Below are 20,093 nucleotides of genomic sequence, written 5' to 3'. Positions count from 1 at the left end.
GAGCCCACTCCAATCTGCTTTTTTGCCTCCATCATTCCAATGAAACAGTCTTACTAAGGTCAACAGTAAATTCTCAATAAATACCATGGCTATTTTTCTGTCCATGTCTACCTTGACCTCTCAGGAATATGTCACATTTGTCTACCTTTGCTCCCATTATATCACCATCCTCCTTTTTCTCCTACCTTTTTCTCTTCCGTTTCCTTTGCAGAATTGTCTTCCTCTACCAGTATATGCTGGAGTTCAAGGCTCAGTTGTAGATTGTTTTTTTGCTTTGTACCGTCTTCCTAGGCAAGCTCGTCCTGGTCTGTTTTCATGCTTATCAGGTGTACTCCAATGACTCCCCCAGTTTTAGCTCCACTCCAACTCAAAAATTTCCTAACTCCTAGACTTGTATATCTGATTTTATTAACATCTTAAATTGGACATCTCAAAGATGCCTCAAAATCCAGGTGGCTATGTATAAACTCATAATCTTCCTCCTCCCACCCCATTCTCTTCTTCTTGTGTTTCCTCAGAGAACAGCACCATTCTCTATCAAATTGTGCAAATCAGACACGTGATTGTTGACTTCACCCCCTCCCAGGCCCTTCATTTCCAATCCATCTCAAGGCTGCTGATTCCATGTATTAAATTTTCTTGACTCTCTCCACTTCTATCATCTCACCATCACCACCTTTCCAAACTGTCACATCTCAATACAGTCATCTCCCAAATGGTCTCCTGGCATCTCTCTGGTTCTCCTTCATTGGTGTCAAAACAAAGGGGTTGACTGCAACGATGCTCAGAACACTCCCTCTTGCTTCCTAGACTTCTAATCTAGACTACAAGATAAACTATGGTCCAAAGCCAGCCTGCCTTTCCAGGCTCATGCCACACCCTATCCCCCCTCTCTGCTATACTCCATCCTTTTTGCAGTTCTTTACACTCATCATAAATCCTCCAACCAATGGGCCTTTGTATGTGCTATTCCCTTTTACCAGAAATGCAATCCCTTCCCTTTCCTTAGCTCACTTCTATGTATTCATCAGATTTCAAACAGCCATCCTTGCCTCATGGACACCATCACTGAAAGCCAATCCTGGGCCCAGTTCTTTGGTGACATGCTCCAGAGAACCATGTTCCTTTTAGAATAATAAACTATGTTTTATCTAATTAATGTCTACCTTTTCTGCTAGACAAGATGTCTCTTGGGAACATAGGACTTCCTTTACACAAAAGGATTGTCTTTGTAGTGCCTTGCACAGTACCTGGCACATAATATACATTCAGTAAACCTTTGTTGAGTGAATGAAATTATCACTGCATGTCTGATGTTAGCAAATTTAACCCAGTTCAAGTCTGGAAACAGAAATGCAGAACAGAATAAGTCTAATAAACTTGGTCTCCATTTTTTAAACCAGTTTCACCTTTAGCCATTCCGCATATTCATTCGCCCAACAACTATTTATTGATGGAGTTGATGTGGAATGCTTGATGAATGCTGTTGCTTTTAAATACATTTAAAAAAAAAGATGACGACTAATGGTTTAAATATAGCAAGGTTTAAAAAAGTACTTTAGAAAATGAAACGGGAGAAAGTTTGCTTCATGTCAGAGAAAAAGATTTGTCCTTTATGTTATTTTAAAAGGGAGGAGAGGGTTTTCATATTTGGGAACTGGACAGGTCAGCACATACACAGAGATGCCATCAGTCTCCCACTAGTTCTAATATGCAACACAAAAGTAAAAGCATCAGGTTCTCTTTATTTGTAACAGGTAAAAACTGAAGTTCAGTCATTTAACATAGAATAAAAACAAGTGCAGTTACATCTGTAACAAAAGGACAGTGTGTGCTCTTCCACAGCACGTGTTTCTAGTCTCTGTGGCTGGGACTGGTCATCTGGTACATTCTTCCCCCACAGGACTTTCCTTTTCTCCAACCTTCTCACTGCATTCCTATTGGCATCAGTCATTTATTATAACCCTCCCCAAGTTGTATTTACAGTTAAAAAGAAATTGTACATGGCACAAATCAACTTAGCTGTTAGTGCACAGAAGTCACATAATCCTTATTGTGCTGAAATACTTTTCTTCAGCTTTTGAGAAATAATTATATGTTAATTTAAACATACACAGAGAACATTATTAGTCAAACAATGCCTGAGGCTCACTTGGTAAGACAAATTGTTTTGTACTTCTTAGCACAATAAAATATATCCTTGGAAACTGAGAAGAACCAAAGAATATTTAAAACAAAATCAGAAAATCACACATACTAATCATACAACAGGCTGACTGATACATTGAAATTCTGTCAAAATAGATTTTCCATGAGGCTTTCATTTTAAAAAGGTCAGGGGAAAAAAAATCCTAAAAGATGTATTTTATACACGTAGCTTTTTGTCCTCTTAAGAGTTGTTTCTCATTTAAAATTTATAAATAACATTTATTAAAAAAGAACTATTTACTACAAGAGGATTTATCTGTCTCAGTCAATTTATGGTGAGAGGTTATCAACAAATGCTTTGGATGCTTTAATGTCAAGAGGCTGGAAGGCAGACATACATTTTGCAATTAAATATGTGGCACTATATATTTCCTTAAGTGGAAACCATGTGTTTCCCCTATACCCTAATTTTAAAAAAGTATTTTTTAAAAAACTCATGAAACTAGTTTAATATTGACCACTTTTCTATTATACTCCTCCTTTAAATCTTTCCTAACATTTTCAGCAAGTCTCTGCTTAGTGTTTGGATAGCATTTGAGCATTTGGCCTGCCTTGTTGCATAAGAATTTTCCTCAGCCACCTCAGAAAGGCTGGACACGTCCATATCCTCCCATGACAAAGAAAGCTCCACACATGCCTCAGGTGTGGGGCGTAGGAAAGTGGAGTTCAGATTACCAACATGAAAGGCTCAGAGGCCAGGGGACACTTACCAAGACAATACAAAACCTGTTCAATTCCATCTATGGTCTTTTCTTGGGTCATTTAAATATGAAGCTACAAGTGTATTATTTTTTTAACTTCATGTGTAATTTCAAGAGTTCACTGAGATCTCAAAAACAAGAGAATACCTGTAGAAACTGTAGGATTTGGATAACGTATAACTTCTTACATCAATTTCATCAATTTTTTACTAGAAGAATGGTACTATTGGAGTTGGATTTTTGTCTTATGGTCTTCTTTACTACAGTTGCTTCCTACAAATTACATTTCATTTGTATAAATGAAATAAGAAGGAAGTTATACTACACCAACTAAAATAGGAATGATAGATTTACATTCTGACTTGAACACTTTGGCCAAAATTATAATAGAGTTCCCATTGGGGACCACCTACGAGCAAGTAGAGGAGTCCTATGTGTCCCTCCTTGGAAGAGTCAAATACTTAAAAACCATGACAAATTTGTAGCTCAGTGATGTGAAGTTCTTTGTCACTATTATAGAACTTTCATTTCATGTACTTCATTTGGTATAACCAAACCATCCTATATACTTCGTACAATCGTCTTTGAAAAGAAACATGAACCACTGTTTTAGAGAATTAAGTTTTTGAAAGAAGGTACTCTTTTTGAAAGAAAAAGTCATTTATGAATATGATTTCCTTTGTGTTCTTTCTTGTCAACTACCATTCAATGAACCTTGCAATGTAATTTTTTTTCTTATTTGAAAGCAACTTGCACACTTAACATCTTGTAATCTTCTTGGGGTGACTTTCCTTGCTCCACAAAACCCAATTAAGGACGCTGTACCAATTTACTCTTACTTCCTTCCTGTTCACTGAGTTTAAAATGGGTATAGGCGAGAATACCAAATAATGTACATAACATGCCAAGACCCTGATTCATTGACAGTGGATCTTTAAATAAAACATATCCTCCAAATAAAGTAATGCAGAACTTGAAGTGTCCAAACATGTTATAGCTGAGGTTCTTAGATAAGGATAAAAAGGAGTAACAAGCTAGATGTTACATTCACACATTCTCTCTCTCTCTCTCTCTCTCTCTCTCTCTCTCTCTCTCTCTCTCTCTGTCTCTCTGTCTCTCTCTCTCTCTCTCTCTCACACACACACACACACACACACACACACACACACACACACACACACACACACACAGAGCAATGGCTTCCTGTGGCTGGAAAGAATTGCATGAAACAGAGACTGAACAGCAGCCCCCCACCTAAAGAAAAACAGAAACATGAGGTGCTGGGTCAATCCTAGTTTCTACAGGTAGGTTTTAGCAATTAACCAGAGAAAGGAGGCTGCCTCAACTATCTTTGTTGACCTCTCCAAAAAAGAGAAAAGGAGCTATAAGGTTGAGAAAGGAATTCAAAGCAAGGTATAAAGAAAATAATTTGTACTGCAACTTATGATTATGTTTTAGAGTGCCAATTCTAATAAACTTCCCTTGGCAAGTGAGACTTCCCTTGGCAAGTGAGGTGAGACGTGTAAGGTGCCAGAGAGCTGACTCAAGATAAGCACATCCAGTATGCTTAAGTTTAAGAGGGAAACAGGGGGTAGGGGAGTAACACTGAGCACCAGTGACGCACCAGGCACTAAGCACCACATGTGTCAGCTGTAACAACAGTTATCAATAGCAGTACTTATGCATAATAAACATCTGCCAGGTGCTTGACACATATTCTCTCCAACACAACACACCAACATTGTCTGAGAGAATATGTGACAAGAATGACACCCAAGCACTCTTGTAGGGGCAAGTCAGACCTGAGAGCTCTCACAACTCAGCGGCACTCCACACTGCGATTCCTCTTCCTCCTCACTTGGTTTCTACGCCACTCTCCTTCCTTCCGCTGCAATTGTCCTTTCCCTGCCTCTTCTGCCTGGCTCCCCTCAACTCTCTGAACTAAACACTAAAGTGACCCAGGACTCAGTCTTTGGGTGTCTCTTCTTCTACTTGTTTGCTTGGTCATCTCAACCAGTCTCATCGCTTTAAACCACATCTACACACTATGGACTCTCTCTGGGCTATCTCCAGCCGAGACCTTGACCCTGAGCTCTCAGACTTGTTGACCAACAAATAAGCACTTACTCTGTCCCCAACATTTCATATCCTCTTTCCTGCTTTACTTTTTCTCCTAACACTGTATGCATGTGTATATTTTCTGTTTTTCTTATTTACACTCTGTCTTCCTCGCAGAATTTAAGCCCGTGGCAGCAAAGATTTTTATCTGTTTGGCTCATTACTGTATCTCCAGTGCCTAACATATAGTAGATATTCAATATGTAAATACTGAGTCAACAAAGGGTTTAGAGTGGGCATTCAAGGAATGTTTGCTAAATGAACAAATATTCTTAATCAGGGCACACATGGATGCCTTGACTTGGCAGCATGGGGCATGAGTTCTGGGACCAGACTGCATGGTTTGAAATCTGGGCACCACGCTCCTTAGCTGCGTGACCTTCAGCTACTTAACCTCTTTGCACCTTCATTCCTATCTCTGCAAAATAAAATGATAGACTTTACCTCACAGAGCAGCTGTGAGAATTAAATGCCTAATACACATAAGGTGTTTTGAAAAGTGCCTGGCAAAAAATAAACATTTATTAAGTGTTGGTTATTTTTTAAAAATATTATTGTTATTTATTGATAGTTGGCAAATATGCTGTTTTACTTTGATGACATCTCAGTGTTCACTCATTTATATAAATCAGTACACTCTGATATAATGTTACTAAACTATCTCTGATTGAAGGAAACCCGTTCTTTGCATTTGCCTGAGTGGAGCGGAGTGAAATGAGAAGAGAAACAGGGTGACAAGCAGAATATTAAGAATGGGCAGTTGAGTCTGATTCAGACCTTGAAGGTATGACCTCATTTCTTGAAGTAACATTGAGAAAAAAGGGCACACCCATATCCAAATAAGTGCAAAAACATACTCGAAAAGTCAGAGGTTACTGGTCAATTTCAAAGGTCTGAAATGATCTTTTGTTATCTGAATAACCACACCTCTACTTTATTATTACAGATAACTGAGAACTGATTGACAACCCAAGCATCCATCCTATTATCCACTCAACAGATATGTATTTAACCCCACTTTGTGCAAGAAATGGTTCTCTGTTAATTTTGATAAGGGAAAAGGTCATCTATTATGTAAGAAAATTAAAAAATGCTCATGATACAGAAAACTAACCCATTTTCCCAGCTCACATGTCTTTAAATTTCTACAGACACTAGTGTGGAATGAGATGGTTAAATACTAAAAATAACTCACTCTATTCAATTTAGGCCATGCAATAGTAAGTGTGAGATTCAAGGGAATGAATGTGATGGAGTTTTGGAAACGATAAAAGACTATGCATTTGTAAGTTATTAAGAAAAGGATACGTGACTGGTGAAGTGTTCCCAATGATCCAATAAATTGATAAGTTCACCATGAAAGCTATTACTCCAGAGAGCAGCACCATAAGCTACAAGTAAACCAAAAGAATCATTAATGCAAAGTAGTTTCAATCATTATAATCATCAGGTAAAAAGACATTTCATTAGGCATTTCTAAAAACTCAAATATCAACTATTAGGAACAAGATTTAAAAAAAGAATCAATTTGAAAGACGACAAGAATTGAGGGTAAAAGAGCAGAATGAATAGTATTCAGAAATGTAACTTTGTCTACAAAACTCAAAGGAAAATTCTCCAATAATATCCTGCTTCTGAATGTGAATTTCCAGGTTCATTTTTCTAATCAATCTAAAGAAAAATTATTTTGTAATAATTTCTTATTATAAAAGTAATACATGCACATTATAGAAAAATCAGAAAATGAAGATAAGCAAAAAGAATGTAAGGAACTCTTATAATCACAAACACCCACCACTGTTAATACTTCAGCATATTATCCTTCAAGATCTTTTTTTATTGAATTGCTCATATTTATTCTTATTTAAATTGAATCAATACGTGTTCATTGGATAGCTACAAAGCTAGGCCAGGTCTTGTGAGGAACACAATCTATTCTTGTCCTCAAAGAGCTTAGAAACCAGTTAAGGACATAATAGAAGTCACGATAATCATGGCTTACACTTACACAGTAACTTATTATGTGCCAAGAATTGTTGTAAATGTTTTACATATATTACTTCATTTGTTCCTCACAAACACTCATGAGGTGGCAAAATATTGGGTTGTCGGAAAAGTCATAATGCATTTTTGCAACGAAAAACATAGAAAAAATACATAATGACTTTTCCGAAAACCCAATATCTTCCCTTTTTTATAAATGGGAAAATGGGGCACAGAGAGGTAAAAGTAATCTGTCTAAGATCACACAGCTAGTAAATGTCAGGGCTGAGATTTAAACCCAGGCAATCTGGTTCTGGAGTCCCTGTTCTCTGCTATGCTCCGTCTCAGCCACATGAAAGTGAGAGTACAAAATGCAAGGTTTCTAGCTAGCTCATCAGTCAGCAGACAGGCAGCAGGTTCTATGTGAATCGATACATAAGACATGCCATTTTGGGCTGAAACAGCAAGAAAAGTCTTTAGATCTCAAATGTATGTATAGATAAAAGAAGAAGGGGGGTAGGATTCCAAGAGAGGGAGCAGTATGGGCCAAAACATGGAAGGATGCAAGCACAAGGTGTGTGCATGGAACAATGAAAAGGCCAACTTGGCTGAGGACAGGGGGACAAAGTAGGCTGAACCACTGTACAAATACAATGTTCTGTTCAAATTTATCCCAGTATTTTATTTAAAAAGTCAAAGTCATCTCCTATTTCTAAAATAAGAGAGTTTAGATAAAATATTAGTTATGATTTGAATTAGTAAGTGTAAATTCCAAAGAAAAAATATGTCATATTTGAAGAGTCCTTCTGTCCCATGTCAGTTTTATCAGTTTTAGATCAGGGCAGTCCTAAGAGGATTGGAGGAGTTGGATTTGTCTCCTATTTAGGTAAAAAGAGATAATATCTTATTTGTTTCATAAAAGTGATGCCAATTAGATTTCAACTAAAAGAAACTTGCTCCTTAAAGATTTTAAAAACTGTTTCTAGAAATATATCATTGTTAATTTTATTGAGTTCAAAGAATGTTACATACATATTTCCTGATGACTTAGCACATCATTCAAAACACAAGGTCAACTTTGTGACAATGATGCCCTCTAGGGACACTGAAGAAGAAAGATGACTTTCTCTCATTAAATGTCTTCAGACTGCTGTGCATTGTTTCTTTGACTCTTTTTATGGCCTTCCTGCTGCTCTCTTTCAAATCTGTCAAGGGCCTTATCACAAACAGCCTCTCCCTTTCTAACTTAAGGTGTCTAGTTGCAATGGTTTGAAGACCAGATAACCAAGCTGGCTAGAGCTTTTGTACAATTAAGAGGAAATATCATTTGACAGATGGTCCAGTGATTATATGCCAAAGCATATGAACTTGAAACAACTATCAATCTGCTCAGAGGCAGCACAGCGGGTGGTTAAGAATATGGACGCTGGAGCCTGAATGCATGGATTCAAACTCTAGCTCTGCTTACTACCAGCTCTGAGATCTCAAGTCAGTTACTTAACTCTCTGTCTCTCAGTTTCCTCATCAGTAAATATAGGGATAATAATAGTATCTACACAATAAAGTTGCTATCAAGATTAAGTAAGTTAACATCTGCAAGCTGATTACAATGGTGACTAGAACAGAGAAAGGGCTATGTAAGCTTAATAAGTTAACGTCACCAACAAAAAAGACATTGCTATTGACTGTCCCAAAGGTTCAAGTTAGGGGAAGCAGACATTCCTTCTCTAAGTGGGGAGATTATATTTTCTAATTTAAAATGTCCCCAAAGTACATAACCCTTTGATCTGGCAATTCCACTCTAAGGACTCCATTCTATAGAAAAAAGTACCAGTCCACGAAGACACACATACAAGGATGTTCACTGCAACACTGGGCATAGTGGTCAAGAGCTGGAAATGGAGCTGTTACACAGCAAGGAAAAGAATGATATGAGGTAACTACAATATGGCCTCAGGGATAGAAAAGACAGTCTGGGGAATATAATCAATAATGTTGTAAATATTTCTTAGGGGGCCAGATGGACTCATGTCTTGTCCACTTCATAGTCGGTGTAGAGGCCTGACCACCGCACTGTATTTCTGAAGCTGATGTTGAATAATAATGTATGTCAACTATAATTATATATACATATAGTCACGGGACATGGAGTAGAGAGTGGGAATGGAGTCAATGGAATTGTAATAGATAAGCATGATATCGGGGGTGGGAGGGCAGTAGATGGGGAGAGGGGAGTTGTTACTTTATGAGGGTGAAAAGGGTAACTATTGCATTGTTCTGTATGCCTGAAACTAACAATAAAAAAATTTAAAAAAAAAAGAAAAAAAGAAACAGAGCATTGAGATAAAAGCAACAGAATAAAAAGCCAGAGAGATGTAAAATAAAAGTGTTGACATCGTGAAGTGTAACCTGTTTTTTCTCTAACAGCAGAAATATCAATCTTGACTTGGCTAAGCACAGAGTTAAATCTGGGACAAATATTCAGGGTTAATGTACACTTTGACATTGCGTGTATAGAGGGATGGTTTAACTTTGAATAAAGATGGGCTGCCAATGTGAAAAAAAAAAAAAAAGAATGATATAAAGGGACTTTCCTGAGGTATTGAGAAAAGTCAGATCCATAAAATTATGTGATATGACTCCACTTATGTAAAAAGAAACAAATGTTTACTTTATGTATATATGTGTGTGTGCATGCATGTGTGTGTTGATATATGGATATGTATACCATGGAGAAAAATACGGAAGAACAAACACTAGAATGTTGACGTGATTTACTTCAAGGGGCAGGGATGAGGTAATGAGATGTTGACGTGTGTATGGGTAGGAGGACTGGGGGAAAAACATCTAGGATAAAAAAGAGCATATGTGATAAGGTTCCATGTACGCAAAATCACACACACACACATACAAACACACATGCATGTGTGTCTGGTTATAATAAAAAAGAAATCCATGAAATAATCACCAAAATAGTAAAGGTGATTATCTTAGTTTGGCAGGATTCCAGGGAACCTTCATGTTCTTTATATTATTATGTATGTTCAAAATCTATACAATGAGGAGGTACTAGTTATATTATTAAAACAAAATCAATAAGGCTATATTTTCATTGCAAAAAAAATAAAAAGAGATGCCCAAATTATTTGTGGGCTGTAGCTTGGAAAGGTCAGAACCATAACCAGGCATCAGGAGACCTGAAGTCTAGTCTCGGTTTTGCCACTGACCCTGACTGACCATAGGCATGTCCCTTGCCCTTTCTGTGCCTCAGTTTCTTCATTTAAAAAATAATCCTCACCTTGCCTCCCTTAAAGGGTGATTATAAAGATTAAATGTGAGACTGGATCTGAGATAGTGCTCTGAAAATTAAAATTATATTAATAATGGATGGATTATTATGATCTTGTTCCTTAGACACCAAAACAATTAGAACTCACCAAAGCAGAAACTGACCAGGGACCAAACAGACCTCCTTCTCCAAACAATGGTTCAAAGAAGGGCACGGCGACCAGCAACATGGCAGAGGACATCGGGGCCTGGTAATACAGCAGCTGCATCGAGTTCACTTGCAACTCATGCTGTTTGGCTCCTACCCACTGAAAATTCGGAGATAAAACCCATTAGGCAGAAAACAAATAGCATTACTCAATAAAGGGAAGATGCAACTCTAGCCACAAAGATGGGAATGGGGGCCCAGGGCTGGGGGAACGGAAACACCTAGTTATTCTACAAGATTTCAAAGATCAGTAATATCCACACATGTCTTTTAAGTACCTTGGAAGAAAGGAGCTTTATAAATTCAATGTCTGGTCATGAAATTTCTTCTCAATGATAAAAAAGGAGAAAAAAAAATCCTCTCTTCCCTCCTGATCCTAGCAAATGAGGAAAGTCAATGCAAACAGGGGCCCACAAGTATCGGAGATCTCAGGAAGAGATGGCAGGAATGGAAATTTTGGTGGTAAGTAGAAATACGGAGGCAGTGTCAGACTTCATTTCTGTCTAAAAATGGCCCTCCAAAAGAAGACTGGGGATAGGGCAACTAATTAGAGACTGACAGGAACCTCAGGTATTCGAGTGTGTGGCTGCCAATGTGTGGCTAGAAAGGCATGTGAGATCTTTTCACTCACTTTAGAAAACCCAATCAATGGCAGAAGGAATTTTCTTCTTTACAGGTGACTTTTCTGCAGGTAACCCCCTCCACTACACCTCAAGAAATGAGATGATCAGAAACCCCATTCAGTACAACCAATATCTCAAAGCCTCAAATCCCATCAGTCCTCAAAATGCTCACAAATATGACTGTTTAAAGAAAGCTTGATAGTGCTGTTTGAATAAGATCTGGCAAAAACAGCCGGGATTTTGAGTAACTGCTCCTACATAATTCTTTTTCCTGTAGGTCTGGGTGTCTTGTTACACATACTCTATAGAAATTCGCCAAGACAAAAATAGAAGAGCAGGAAATCTGAAACACACTCCTGCCAGCCTTAACTAAGAGTCTTCTGTGAATATGAAGGACAAAGAGCTGATTTTTCTGCTGCTGGCTCCTGGGCACTGCAGTGAGCAAAAGTGTATGCCTGCCCCCTCTGTTCCTTTAGCAGAATCACCTGGAATGTGGTGCCTCTCAAGGCCTCTACTTTCCCTTCCTGCAGTGCAGCCTGGCTTCTGCCCACCTCCCCTCTAATGAAGCTGCTCCCCCACAGGGCACCATCATCTCCAATGGTCACATCTAGACTCCCCTCCACACTCCCCTTGCTGGAGCTCTCTGTAGAACCTGAAATTTCTCTTGGATGAACTTGACCTCTGATTTGCACTGTTTCCTCACTCACCTCTTCCTTTTTACTATTTTTTTTTTTTTATTAGCTGAGCCATCCTGCCACCTGTTGGCAGCTCAGCGGCAGCTCAGCTCAGGCCGGGAATCAAACCGCTGTTGCTCAGAGTTTGCATTCTTGAGCGAGCTCTTAACCAACTGAGCCACTCGACCGGCCCTTCTTTTTACTATTTTTAAAGTAGAAGTCTGGCCTTCCTCTTTTATCCCCATCTGATCTCTTTTACTATCCACTGACTGACATCTGTAGCTCTGACCTCTTTTCTTGAACATCCTTAGACTCACATCTTCAACTTTTACTGGCCATCTTCACTTAGATAATCTGCAGGGACTTGTTTAAAATCAAGCTCATTTTTCTTCTCCAAATTAGTTCCTCCTGTGTTGCCCCAACACTTATATATAGCCTCCTCCAAGGATCAGACTCCTGACTTTCCTCGCTCTCACATTCAGTCAGGTTCTACTAATTCTTTCTCCAAAAGGTTTCTGGAGTCTGTTTCTCCTTTCCATGCCCACGACTACTGTCCTTCTTTAAGGCCTTCCTGACTTCCCCTTGCACCATGGAGAGCTTCCTAACTGCTCACCCTTCCTTTCCTCTTTTATTCACTCTTCATTGCCACCAGAGTTAATTTTCTAAAACACAGGGAATGATCGAGTCACTCCCCTACCTGCACCCCTTTCCTGGTGCCTGCAAGGATGAAGAGCACACGTTCTTAGCAAGACATTCAAGACTCTGCAATCGGGTCTCATCCACCCCTAAGCCTTGTCCCTCCAAAATGCCACAATAATCTCACCAAAGAAATCAAGTTCTCCAAAAATGCTCCATACTTTCTCACGTCATTGCAAAGAAAGCAAATTCGTAAGTGTCCTTCAATTTAAATGAACTTTTCCAGAAAGACTTAACCTCACCACCCTCTTGTAGAACTGCCACTTCCTCCCTGGTATACCTCAGAACTTTCCTTATAACCTGAGCTATCCTGCTTGTGATTAGCTGTCTACTTGTGTTTCTACAATGCTGGATTGTAGTTGCTTTTCAACACTGTAACCTCAAGGCTGAGCATAGAGCAGAAGAAATATATTTGCAGAAAGAATGAATGAGTCAACAGTCTTTATACAACTAAAGCTAACAGCTGATCACTCATCTGTTAACTCCTTTTAAAGCCGCAGCAGTATAAGAAGAAATAACTTCGAAATTATACCTGGATACAATGGGAAAATAGAACTTTCTTTAAAATGCATTTTTGGGGAATATACCTATTCTGTAACAGTACTTTTACCATTTACTGATAATGGAGAACTTTGCCCATTAGTTAGTTTACAGTCATTCTTTGGTCAATCTCATTTCAAATATCTACCTGAGGGATATAGAATCCTTTGATTCTAATCTATAGCAATTTTGAGACTAGTGTGAACAAAAATGGTCATATCTGCATGGACAGTGAGTACTCTGAATTGAAATTATATACAATGAATGCAATAAATTCTAACGTTCAACAAATAAATTTCTTGCTATACTATTTAATAAATATTTAATCCATACTGGGCAAAAAACAAAAGTTCATTTAGCAAAAAAGATTAAGAAAGTTCATTTACTGTATCTAGTAACAAAATTTCTGAATGAAGTACACCCAAATACAATTTTCTTAAAGCACAAAGCTGAGCTTCCTCTGATTATGGTCTGCAGAAAAAGACAGACTATCTGGGAGCCAAGTGACAAGACTGAGTGGGTGCCTTCCTTTCACGCCACTGGGGTCTGTCTTTAGACTGCTTCTCTGCCACTAAAATACTCAACCCCAGGATTTTTACATAACAATGTTTCTGAAATGATCAGTATTAGAAAGTTTAAGACGCTAAGGCTGTATTATTAAGCCTTAACACTCAACAAGAATGTCTTAGTTTATAACCACTGGATGATTGAGAAAAAAGTAAACTTGGTTACACATTTTGATTCTGATTTCCCCATGCAGGCACACCCAGAATTTCCTGTCCAAGGTTTTCAGTATAGAGAAAATACTGTTTCACTGTACCTTACACACCAAGTTATTTTTTTCCAACTATATAAGAAACAAAAAACATACTTGTTTGGATTTTATGGGAATGAGAAGTAGATCTATGAACAAATTTTGAATAAATGCCTACTATAGGCGAGGCACTGTGCTAGTACAAGTGAAGTACCCATTGCTATAAAATATTGATATAGACAAATTATTCAAAGCTAATATACAAGTTGTGACAGCAGCATACTTTTTGAGGTAAAGATTTATAAATCTGAAATTTTCCTTTCCCATTCAAATTTTTGCAAGTGTACTACTCCTTCACAATAATGTTATAATTAAAGAGTAAATGGTAAATGTAATCAATGAACTAAGTCCTTAAGTAAAAAGTCTTACTATGCATTTTGCAAAGATTTCCCAGAAAATAATATAACATCACCCCAAACTCAGACTGGTAAGCACGGGTATTATACACTTACAAACAGGTAGGTAGGTATTTCGTGAGCATCATACACCCAAGTTTCTGTCTCCTTTCTTCTCTTCACCTTGAGTCAGACAATTTAAGCAATTATGCTTTCTTCCCAACAGTCTATTGTCTCTATACTGTATTTTCTAAACCTTGGGATACAGCTTCAAAATTTATGAAATCTGCTAAAAAGGCACATAAAGAAAAAAAAGTTACCAACCACTTGATAAAGAGATGTAACTAAAACACCAAGAGCAGCAAACACCATTCCAAGGAAATTAAACTTCACATCGTAATAAGAATTTAGGATTACACCTAAAGTTATAGGAATCTGTAAAGAAAAAGAGGTAAATGTTGTTCAGATTAAATTCAAGATTATTCCTTTCACTGTGTCTTACAAGGTTAATCATAAAAACATCACTGCGAAACAATGAAACCTCTGTAAATTTTTCTTCTTTTCTATTTAAAAAAACTGTGAATCCTGTTTCCTCAAAGTGAAATATGATAATTCCACATTATGTTCACATTTAATTCTATTTAAAATTTTGGGTAAAACAATGGGTCAATGCATTGCACTTTGCAAGAAATGACTACCACATGCATGCACATAGGCATAAAAGAACCCAAACTATTGTCTAAAACAACACATAAACATAAACAATCAGATCTTAAATATTATGTTATTAAGCGCTAAAATTATTTTAGTCCATTTCCTTTTATTTAAAGATGTGGAAACCTTTGCAGCACGCTGCTGCTGACATAGTCTGAGACTTATAACTCATGCTAAATCTTTAACGTTTATCATACATGATTTGAGTCCCCTGGGGGAGGTGGGCAGTTTTCGGTGTGAGCTTTTGCAGATATTCTGATCCACTGAACTGCACCACCCAATACAGCTTTTCTTACCGATCATAACATTTAAGGATTTCTATCAAACAGTAGTTATTAAAACACACAAGCACACTTCTAGGCTTAAAGGCCAATAGAGTGCCAAGATAGCTTTTTCCCACCTCCCCCAAATAAGCCTTAAATTCACATGCTCACAGATGATACATAAGTGGATTTCAAGATGATGGGAAAAAGCGTGGCGCAACGTTCAACATTCAAATTTCCCGGTGAGAAAGACGGTCCAGGAGGTGAGTTGGTAAAGAGGTGCGCCTTGCGAAGCTGAAGCTACTCACCAGCGTGAGCTGTATTTTGGTAGAGAAGGTTTTCTTGTAGCAGAGGGTCTGGATGACTATGATCACCGGCGTGGTCATGGCCTTGGCCAGCTGATAGGTGCCTATGGTGTTGTTCTGCAGAGAGAGGTTGGTGAAGACCACGAAGCCACAGAAGCTGAGGGCCAGGAGGAGGAGCTTAGAAGGCGGCAGACTTTTGGGCGCAAAGATGTCCAGCTTCTGGCAGATGTACAAGCCCAGCCAGGTGACCACAAAGTGTACCAGGGTCAGGGTCATGTTGGGGAAGCCGTAGTGCACATAGATCCATTTGTTGAGGAACACAATGCAGATGGACACCAGCAGGTTGAGCAGGAGCCCGGCAGCGATGCGCCCGTTGCCCCGCACTCGTTCAGCCAGCGATGCCATGGCCCCCACGAACCCGGGCTCTTCAGCCTCCGAGAGGGACGCCCGGCCTGTCTCCAGCTGCCCTTGCCCTCCGCCTCAGCTGCCGCCTCCTCGCAGCCGCTGGCTTCAACTTCTGGCCGGGGAGAGGGTCCCAAGAGAGCAACAGCAGCGCACACATACTCTGCCACCGCCCACCGAGCCTGAGACAACGCGGCAGAGCGCCCCACGCTCTCCGCCCCCGGCCACGTGACTCGGGGAACCGGCACTTCCGCCCCCCAGCTAATATAAGGGCAGCCTCTACCCTGCGCAGGCGCGTTAGGCTCTAGGTGAGGAAAGTGGCTTCCTTGGTTTCCTATACCTCCTTGGTCACTTAATTCCGACCCTGGCTAGGCCTGTCTGGGATCCCTTTCTATATGTTTGACATTTCCTGTGTATCAGTTGATTCTATTTGCTAGATAGCTGTTCTCAAGCTGGTGGAGTGAGCTGTGCAAACACTGTTAGTCAATTTTACGTATGAGACAGGTGCGGAGCAATTTGTAGTCTACACTGGAGAGGGGAAAGCATTACTTCTTGAAAGCGCATTTTTAGATATTTTATTTTAAAACTCCAAACATGCAGAAGAGTAAACAGTATGATGAACCTTCATATACTCATGTTAGCATGCTATTCAGACTTTCTTCTTTTTGAATCAATGTTTGGCCTTTTATTTCCAGAAAAATGTCCATTTTACTTTAATGTTCTAATATATTTAAAGTTGTATATAGTATCCTACCATATTTTGAGTTTATTTCATCTGCTGTTACAATTATTCTAAACATTATGCATTTGAGCTTTCTTCGTCTCTTGGCTAGCCTTGTCAGTAATCTGTTGGTTTTATGGGAACTTTCAAAAGATTACTTTTACTGATTTTGTTTCAAGTCATTACTTTTTCATTCTAACATTTCCCCCTAATTTCTTGAATAGAATGTTCAGTTCGTTTATTTAAAAATGACAGGATTTAAGGTTTTTTTCTCCCTGAGAATAGCGTTGCCTTGCCTACAGTCCTCAGGACAATGTAATATCATCATTGTCCATAATTCCTAGCCAGTCTGACTATTTTAATTTCCTTTTTGATGTAAGTATTCAAATATTGAGCACCTGCTTTGTGCCAGGCACTGTTTTGGGCACTTGGGAGATAATGGAGAGTAAAACCAACCAAGACCCTTTCTCACAGAACTTCGTGAGAGAAGACTCTACTAAGCAGTTATAAACCATAATAAATGAATGTTCTAAAGTAACAAAATATGGTCCTATGAATAAATAAGAGAAGCTGATCTAAACTTAAGGAGGGAGAAGTAGTCAAGGGCTTCCCTAATGAAATAACGCTTTAACATTTGAGTCAGAAATTAAGCAAAGTCGCTCTTTCCATCTACTGCTACCACAACGAGAGGAGCTGTCGCCATGTCCGCGTATCTACAATGGATGGTCATGCGCAACTGCTCCAGCTTCCTGATCAAAAGGAACAAGCAGACATACAGCACTGAGCCCAATAATCTGAAGGCCCGCAACTCATTCCGCTACAATGGGCTGATTCACCGCAAGACGGTGGGCGTGGAGCCAGCGGCCACCGGCAAAGGTGTTGTGGTCGTCATGAAGCGGAGATCTGGCCAGCGAAAGCCAGCCACGTCCTACGTGCGGACCACCATCAACAAAAACGCCCGAGCCACCCTCAGCAGCATCCGGCACATGATCCGCAAGAACAAGTACCGCCCGGACTTGCGCACGGCTGCCATCCACAGAGCCTGCGCCATCCTGCACAGCCAGAAGCCCGTGACGCTGAAGAGGAAGAGGGCTTGCCCCACCAAGAGTTCCTGAGCACCTCCCCTCCAAAACAATCAAGTATAAAGCATCAGCCAACTTTCTCAAAAAAAAAAAAAAAAACAGAAAAAAGAAAAAAGAAATTAAGCAAAGTCTAAATAAAGTCTACCTTTCTTAACATGATCTTTCTGATAAGCTTTTCTTCCTATCATGCCACCAAACTCTACCATCTAATTATATACTGTGTACACAGAGGGTGCCAAAAAAATGTATACACATTTTAAGAAAGGACAAACCTGTATTAAAATCGTAATACTCGGGACGGCCAGTTAGCTCAGGTGGTTAGAGTGCGGAGTGCAGTGCTCATAACCAAGGTTGCCAATTCGATCCCCACATGGGCCACTGAGCTGCGCCCTCCACTATACTGAAACAACTAATTGACTTGGAGCTGATGGGTCCTGGAGAAACACACTGTTCCCCAATAAAAAAATAAAATTGTAATACTCAATATATACTGATAACAAAAGATGAATATATCATGTGTATACACCCATGGTATTTATATTATCCTCCTCCCTTCCAGTTTGGATCTACAGAACCCTACCTGATCAGTGCTTTATTACTTTTACTCTCATCTACTTTCCAGTTATGAACCTAGGCATTAATTAGCCTATCTTCATTTAACCTACTCAATTCATTGTCTCCTTGTAATTATAGATTTAGACTGATAATCCTAGCATGGATAAATTATATTTTTTATCATTCCTCTAATATTCCAAAATAGTTAGAATATGAACTCAACTTTGGGTTAGAGATGAAAATATCTAGTGGATTTAGTGGATTCCAAGTGCTTGTTGGTTTAGGGTTACTGACCCTAATCCTGTCATTCAAGGCCTTCCTCAGCTTAACATCATCTTTGACATTCATCCAGTTTCTCACTGTTCCAGAATCTGTACTTCTCCAGGCTGATTTAGTTGGTTAAGTGGCTTTCTCCTCTTTCACCAAAGTGCAGGAGCCCTAACCATTACTTGTCCTGAAATGTGATTATTATCCTTATTTTCATTTTTACGTGATGAAAATAGATTCATGGCTGTTAATCTTGCAGCTAAAATGGAATGAAAGATTCAAACCCAAATTTCCCTGGCTCCCTAGCCCATTTTCCTTTTTTATTATGGAAAATTCCAAACTTCAAGCGCAAAGTTAAAACAGTATGGTGAACCCCCTAGTACTGATCGTCTTATTTCACCAACTGCCATTCTTCTTTCATGTATACCCACTCCCCACCCATCCAATTTTTAAAAGGCAAATTTACAAATCTTAAACTGTACAATTTTTGACAAATGGATGCACCTATGAAACCCACACCACACCCGTTAAAGATACAGAACATTTCCATCATCTCAGAAAATTCCGACCCCATCCCCAGGAAGCTACTGTTCTAATTCTTTTCACCATAGTTTCCACTATTCTAGAACTTCATATAAATGAATCATATTCTATGTATTCTTTTTGTGTCTAAGTTCTTTTGTTGATTAGATCAATTCTTTCCTTTATATATTCCTTAGTATTGTTTTGTATGAACGCACCACAATTTGTTTAGCCATTCTCCTACTGACAGTGTTTGGAATAGTGCGGGTCAAGTTTATTTATTTTCCATATGGATATTTAGTTGTTCTGTCACAATTTACTGAACTTCGCCCAAATCTTTGATTTTGAAAAAATTTAAATCTAGTTAACGTTTTGGCATATTTGCTTTATCTTTGTAGACTTATTTTAAAGCTATACCATTTCAAAGTACAGGCTTCATCTTTAAATATCTCCTAATAAGAACACTCTTCTACCTAGCCACAATGCCATTATCACACCTAAGAAAATTAATACTAATTCAATCATCCCAAATAATATACAATCTATTTTCTTGCTGGAATATTGATAGGCAGCATTGTGTTAATCCTGTATATCAATAGGAGGACAAGGGACATCTTTACTATCTTGAGTCTTATAATTAATAAACACGGTGTGTCTCTCCATTTATTTTGCGCTCTTTTTTGGTTTCTTTCATCAGCATTTTGTAGTATTCAGCATACAACTCCCATATGTGTTTTGTTAGGGTTACACTTTTTTATCAGTTCATAATGCTCTACCTCATTTTAAAAATGAATACATAGTAAGATATAAAAATTAAAGGAGTTTTGATGAATGAATATTTCATCATTGGATCACTTTATTTTTATTTTTTTAATTATTTTTTATTGTGAAATACACATTTTTTAGAATTATTTCCAGCTGTACAACACAGTGCAATAGTTATACTTTTTACCCCTCGAGGTGACAACCCCCCTCCCCCAATCTGCTGCCCCACTTCTCCCCCAATATCATACATATCTATTACAATTCCCTTGACTCCACTCCCACACTATAATCCATGTCCCATGACTATAT

The 20,093-nt window shown here is 38.7% G+C and overlaps 1 protein-coding gene and 1 pseudogene across 1 annotated transcript; one reads left to right on the top strand and one right to left on the bottom strand.

Moving 5' to 3' along the window:
- Positions 1-1,725: 1,725 nt before the first annotated feature.
- On the bottom strand, positions 1,726-16,091 carry SLC35E3 (solute carrier family 35 member E3). The gene is made up of 5 exons (XM_019640533.1): positions 15,474-16,091; positions 14,513-14,623; positions 10,448-10,606; positions 6,336-6,418; positions 1,726-3,906 (listed from the first exon to the last, which is right to left on the bottom strand). The coding sequence occupies exons 1-5, from the start codon at positions 15,873-15,875 to the stop codon at positions 3,720-3,722; spliced, it is 942 nt and encodes a 313-aa protein (XP_019496078.1). The 5' UTR covers positions 15,876-16,091; the 3' UTR covers positions 1,726-3,719.
- Positions 16,092-17,147: 1,056 nt separating this feature from the next.
- LOC109381679 (60S ribosomal protein L28 pseudogene) lies at positions 17,148-17,962 on the top strand (annotated as a pseudogene).
- The last annotated feature ends 2,131 nt before the right edge of the window (positions 17,963-20,093 follow it).

This window comes from Hipposideros armiger, unplaced genomic scaffold (genome assembly GCF_001890085.2).
Source record: "Hipposideros armiger isolate ML-2016 unplaced genomic scaffold, ASM189008v1 scaffold_51, whole genome shotgun sequence".
Taxonomy (NCBI): domain Eukaryota; kingdom Metazoa; phylum Chordata; class Mammalia; order Chiroptera; family Hipposideridae; genus Hipposideros; species Hipposideros armiger.
Note: the sequence above shows the minus strand (reverse complement) of the source record. Positions and strands in the feature narration are given on the sequence as shown.

What these genes read in the sequence shown, in the direction of transcription:
- SLC35E3 (XM_019640533.1), bottom strand. Translation starts at nt 15,875, where the DNA reads ATGGCATCGCTGGCTGAACGAGTGCGGGGCAACGGGCGCATCGCTGCC. An exon ending in CCAAAATACAGCTCACGCTG is followed by an intron (nt 14,624 to 15,473) that starts GTGAGTAGCTTC and finishes TTTTCTTTACAG; the next exon opens with ATTCCTATAACTTTAGGTGT. An exon ending in CCTGGTCAGTTTCTGCTTTG is followed by an intron (nt 6,419 to 10,447) that starts GTGAGTTCTAAT and finishes GTTTACTTGTAG; the next exon opens with CTTATGGTGCTGCTCTCTGG.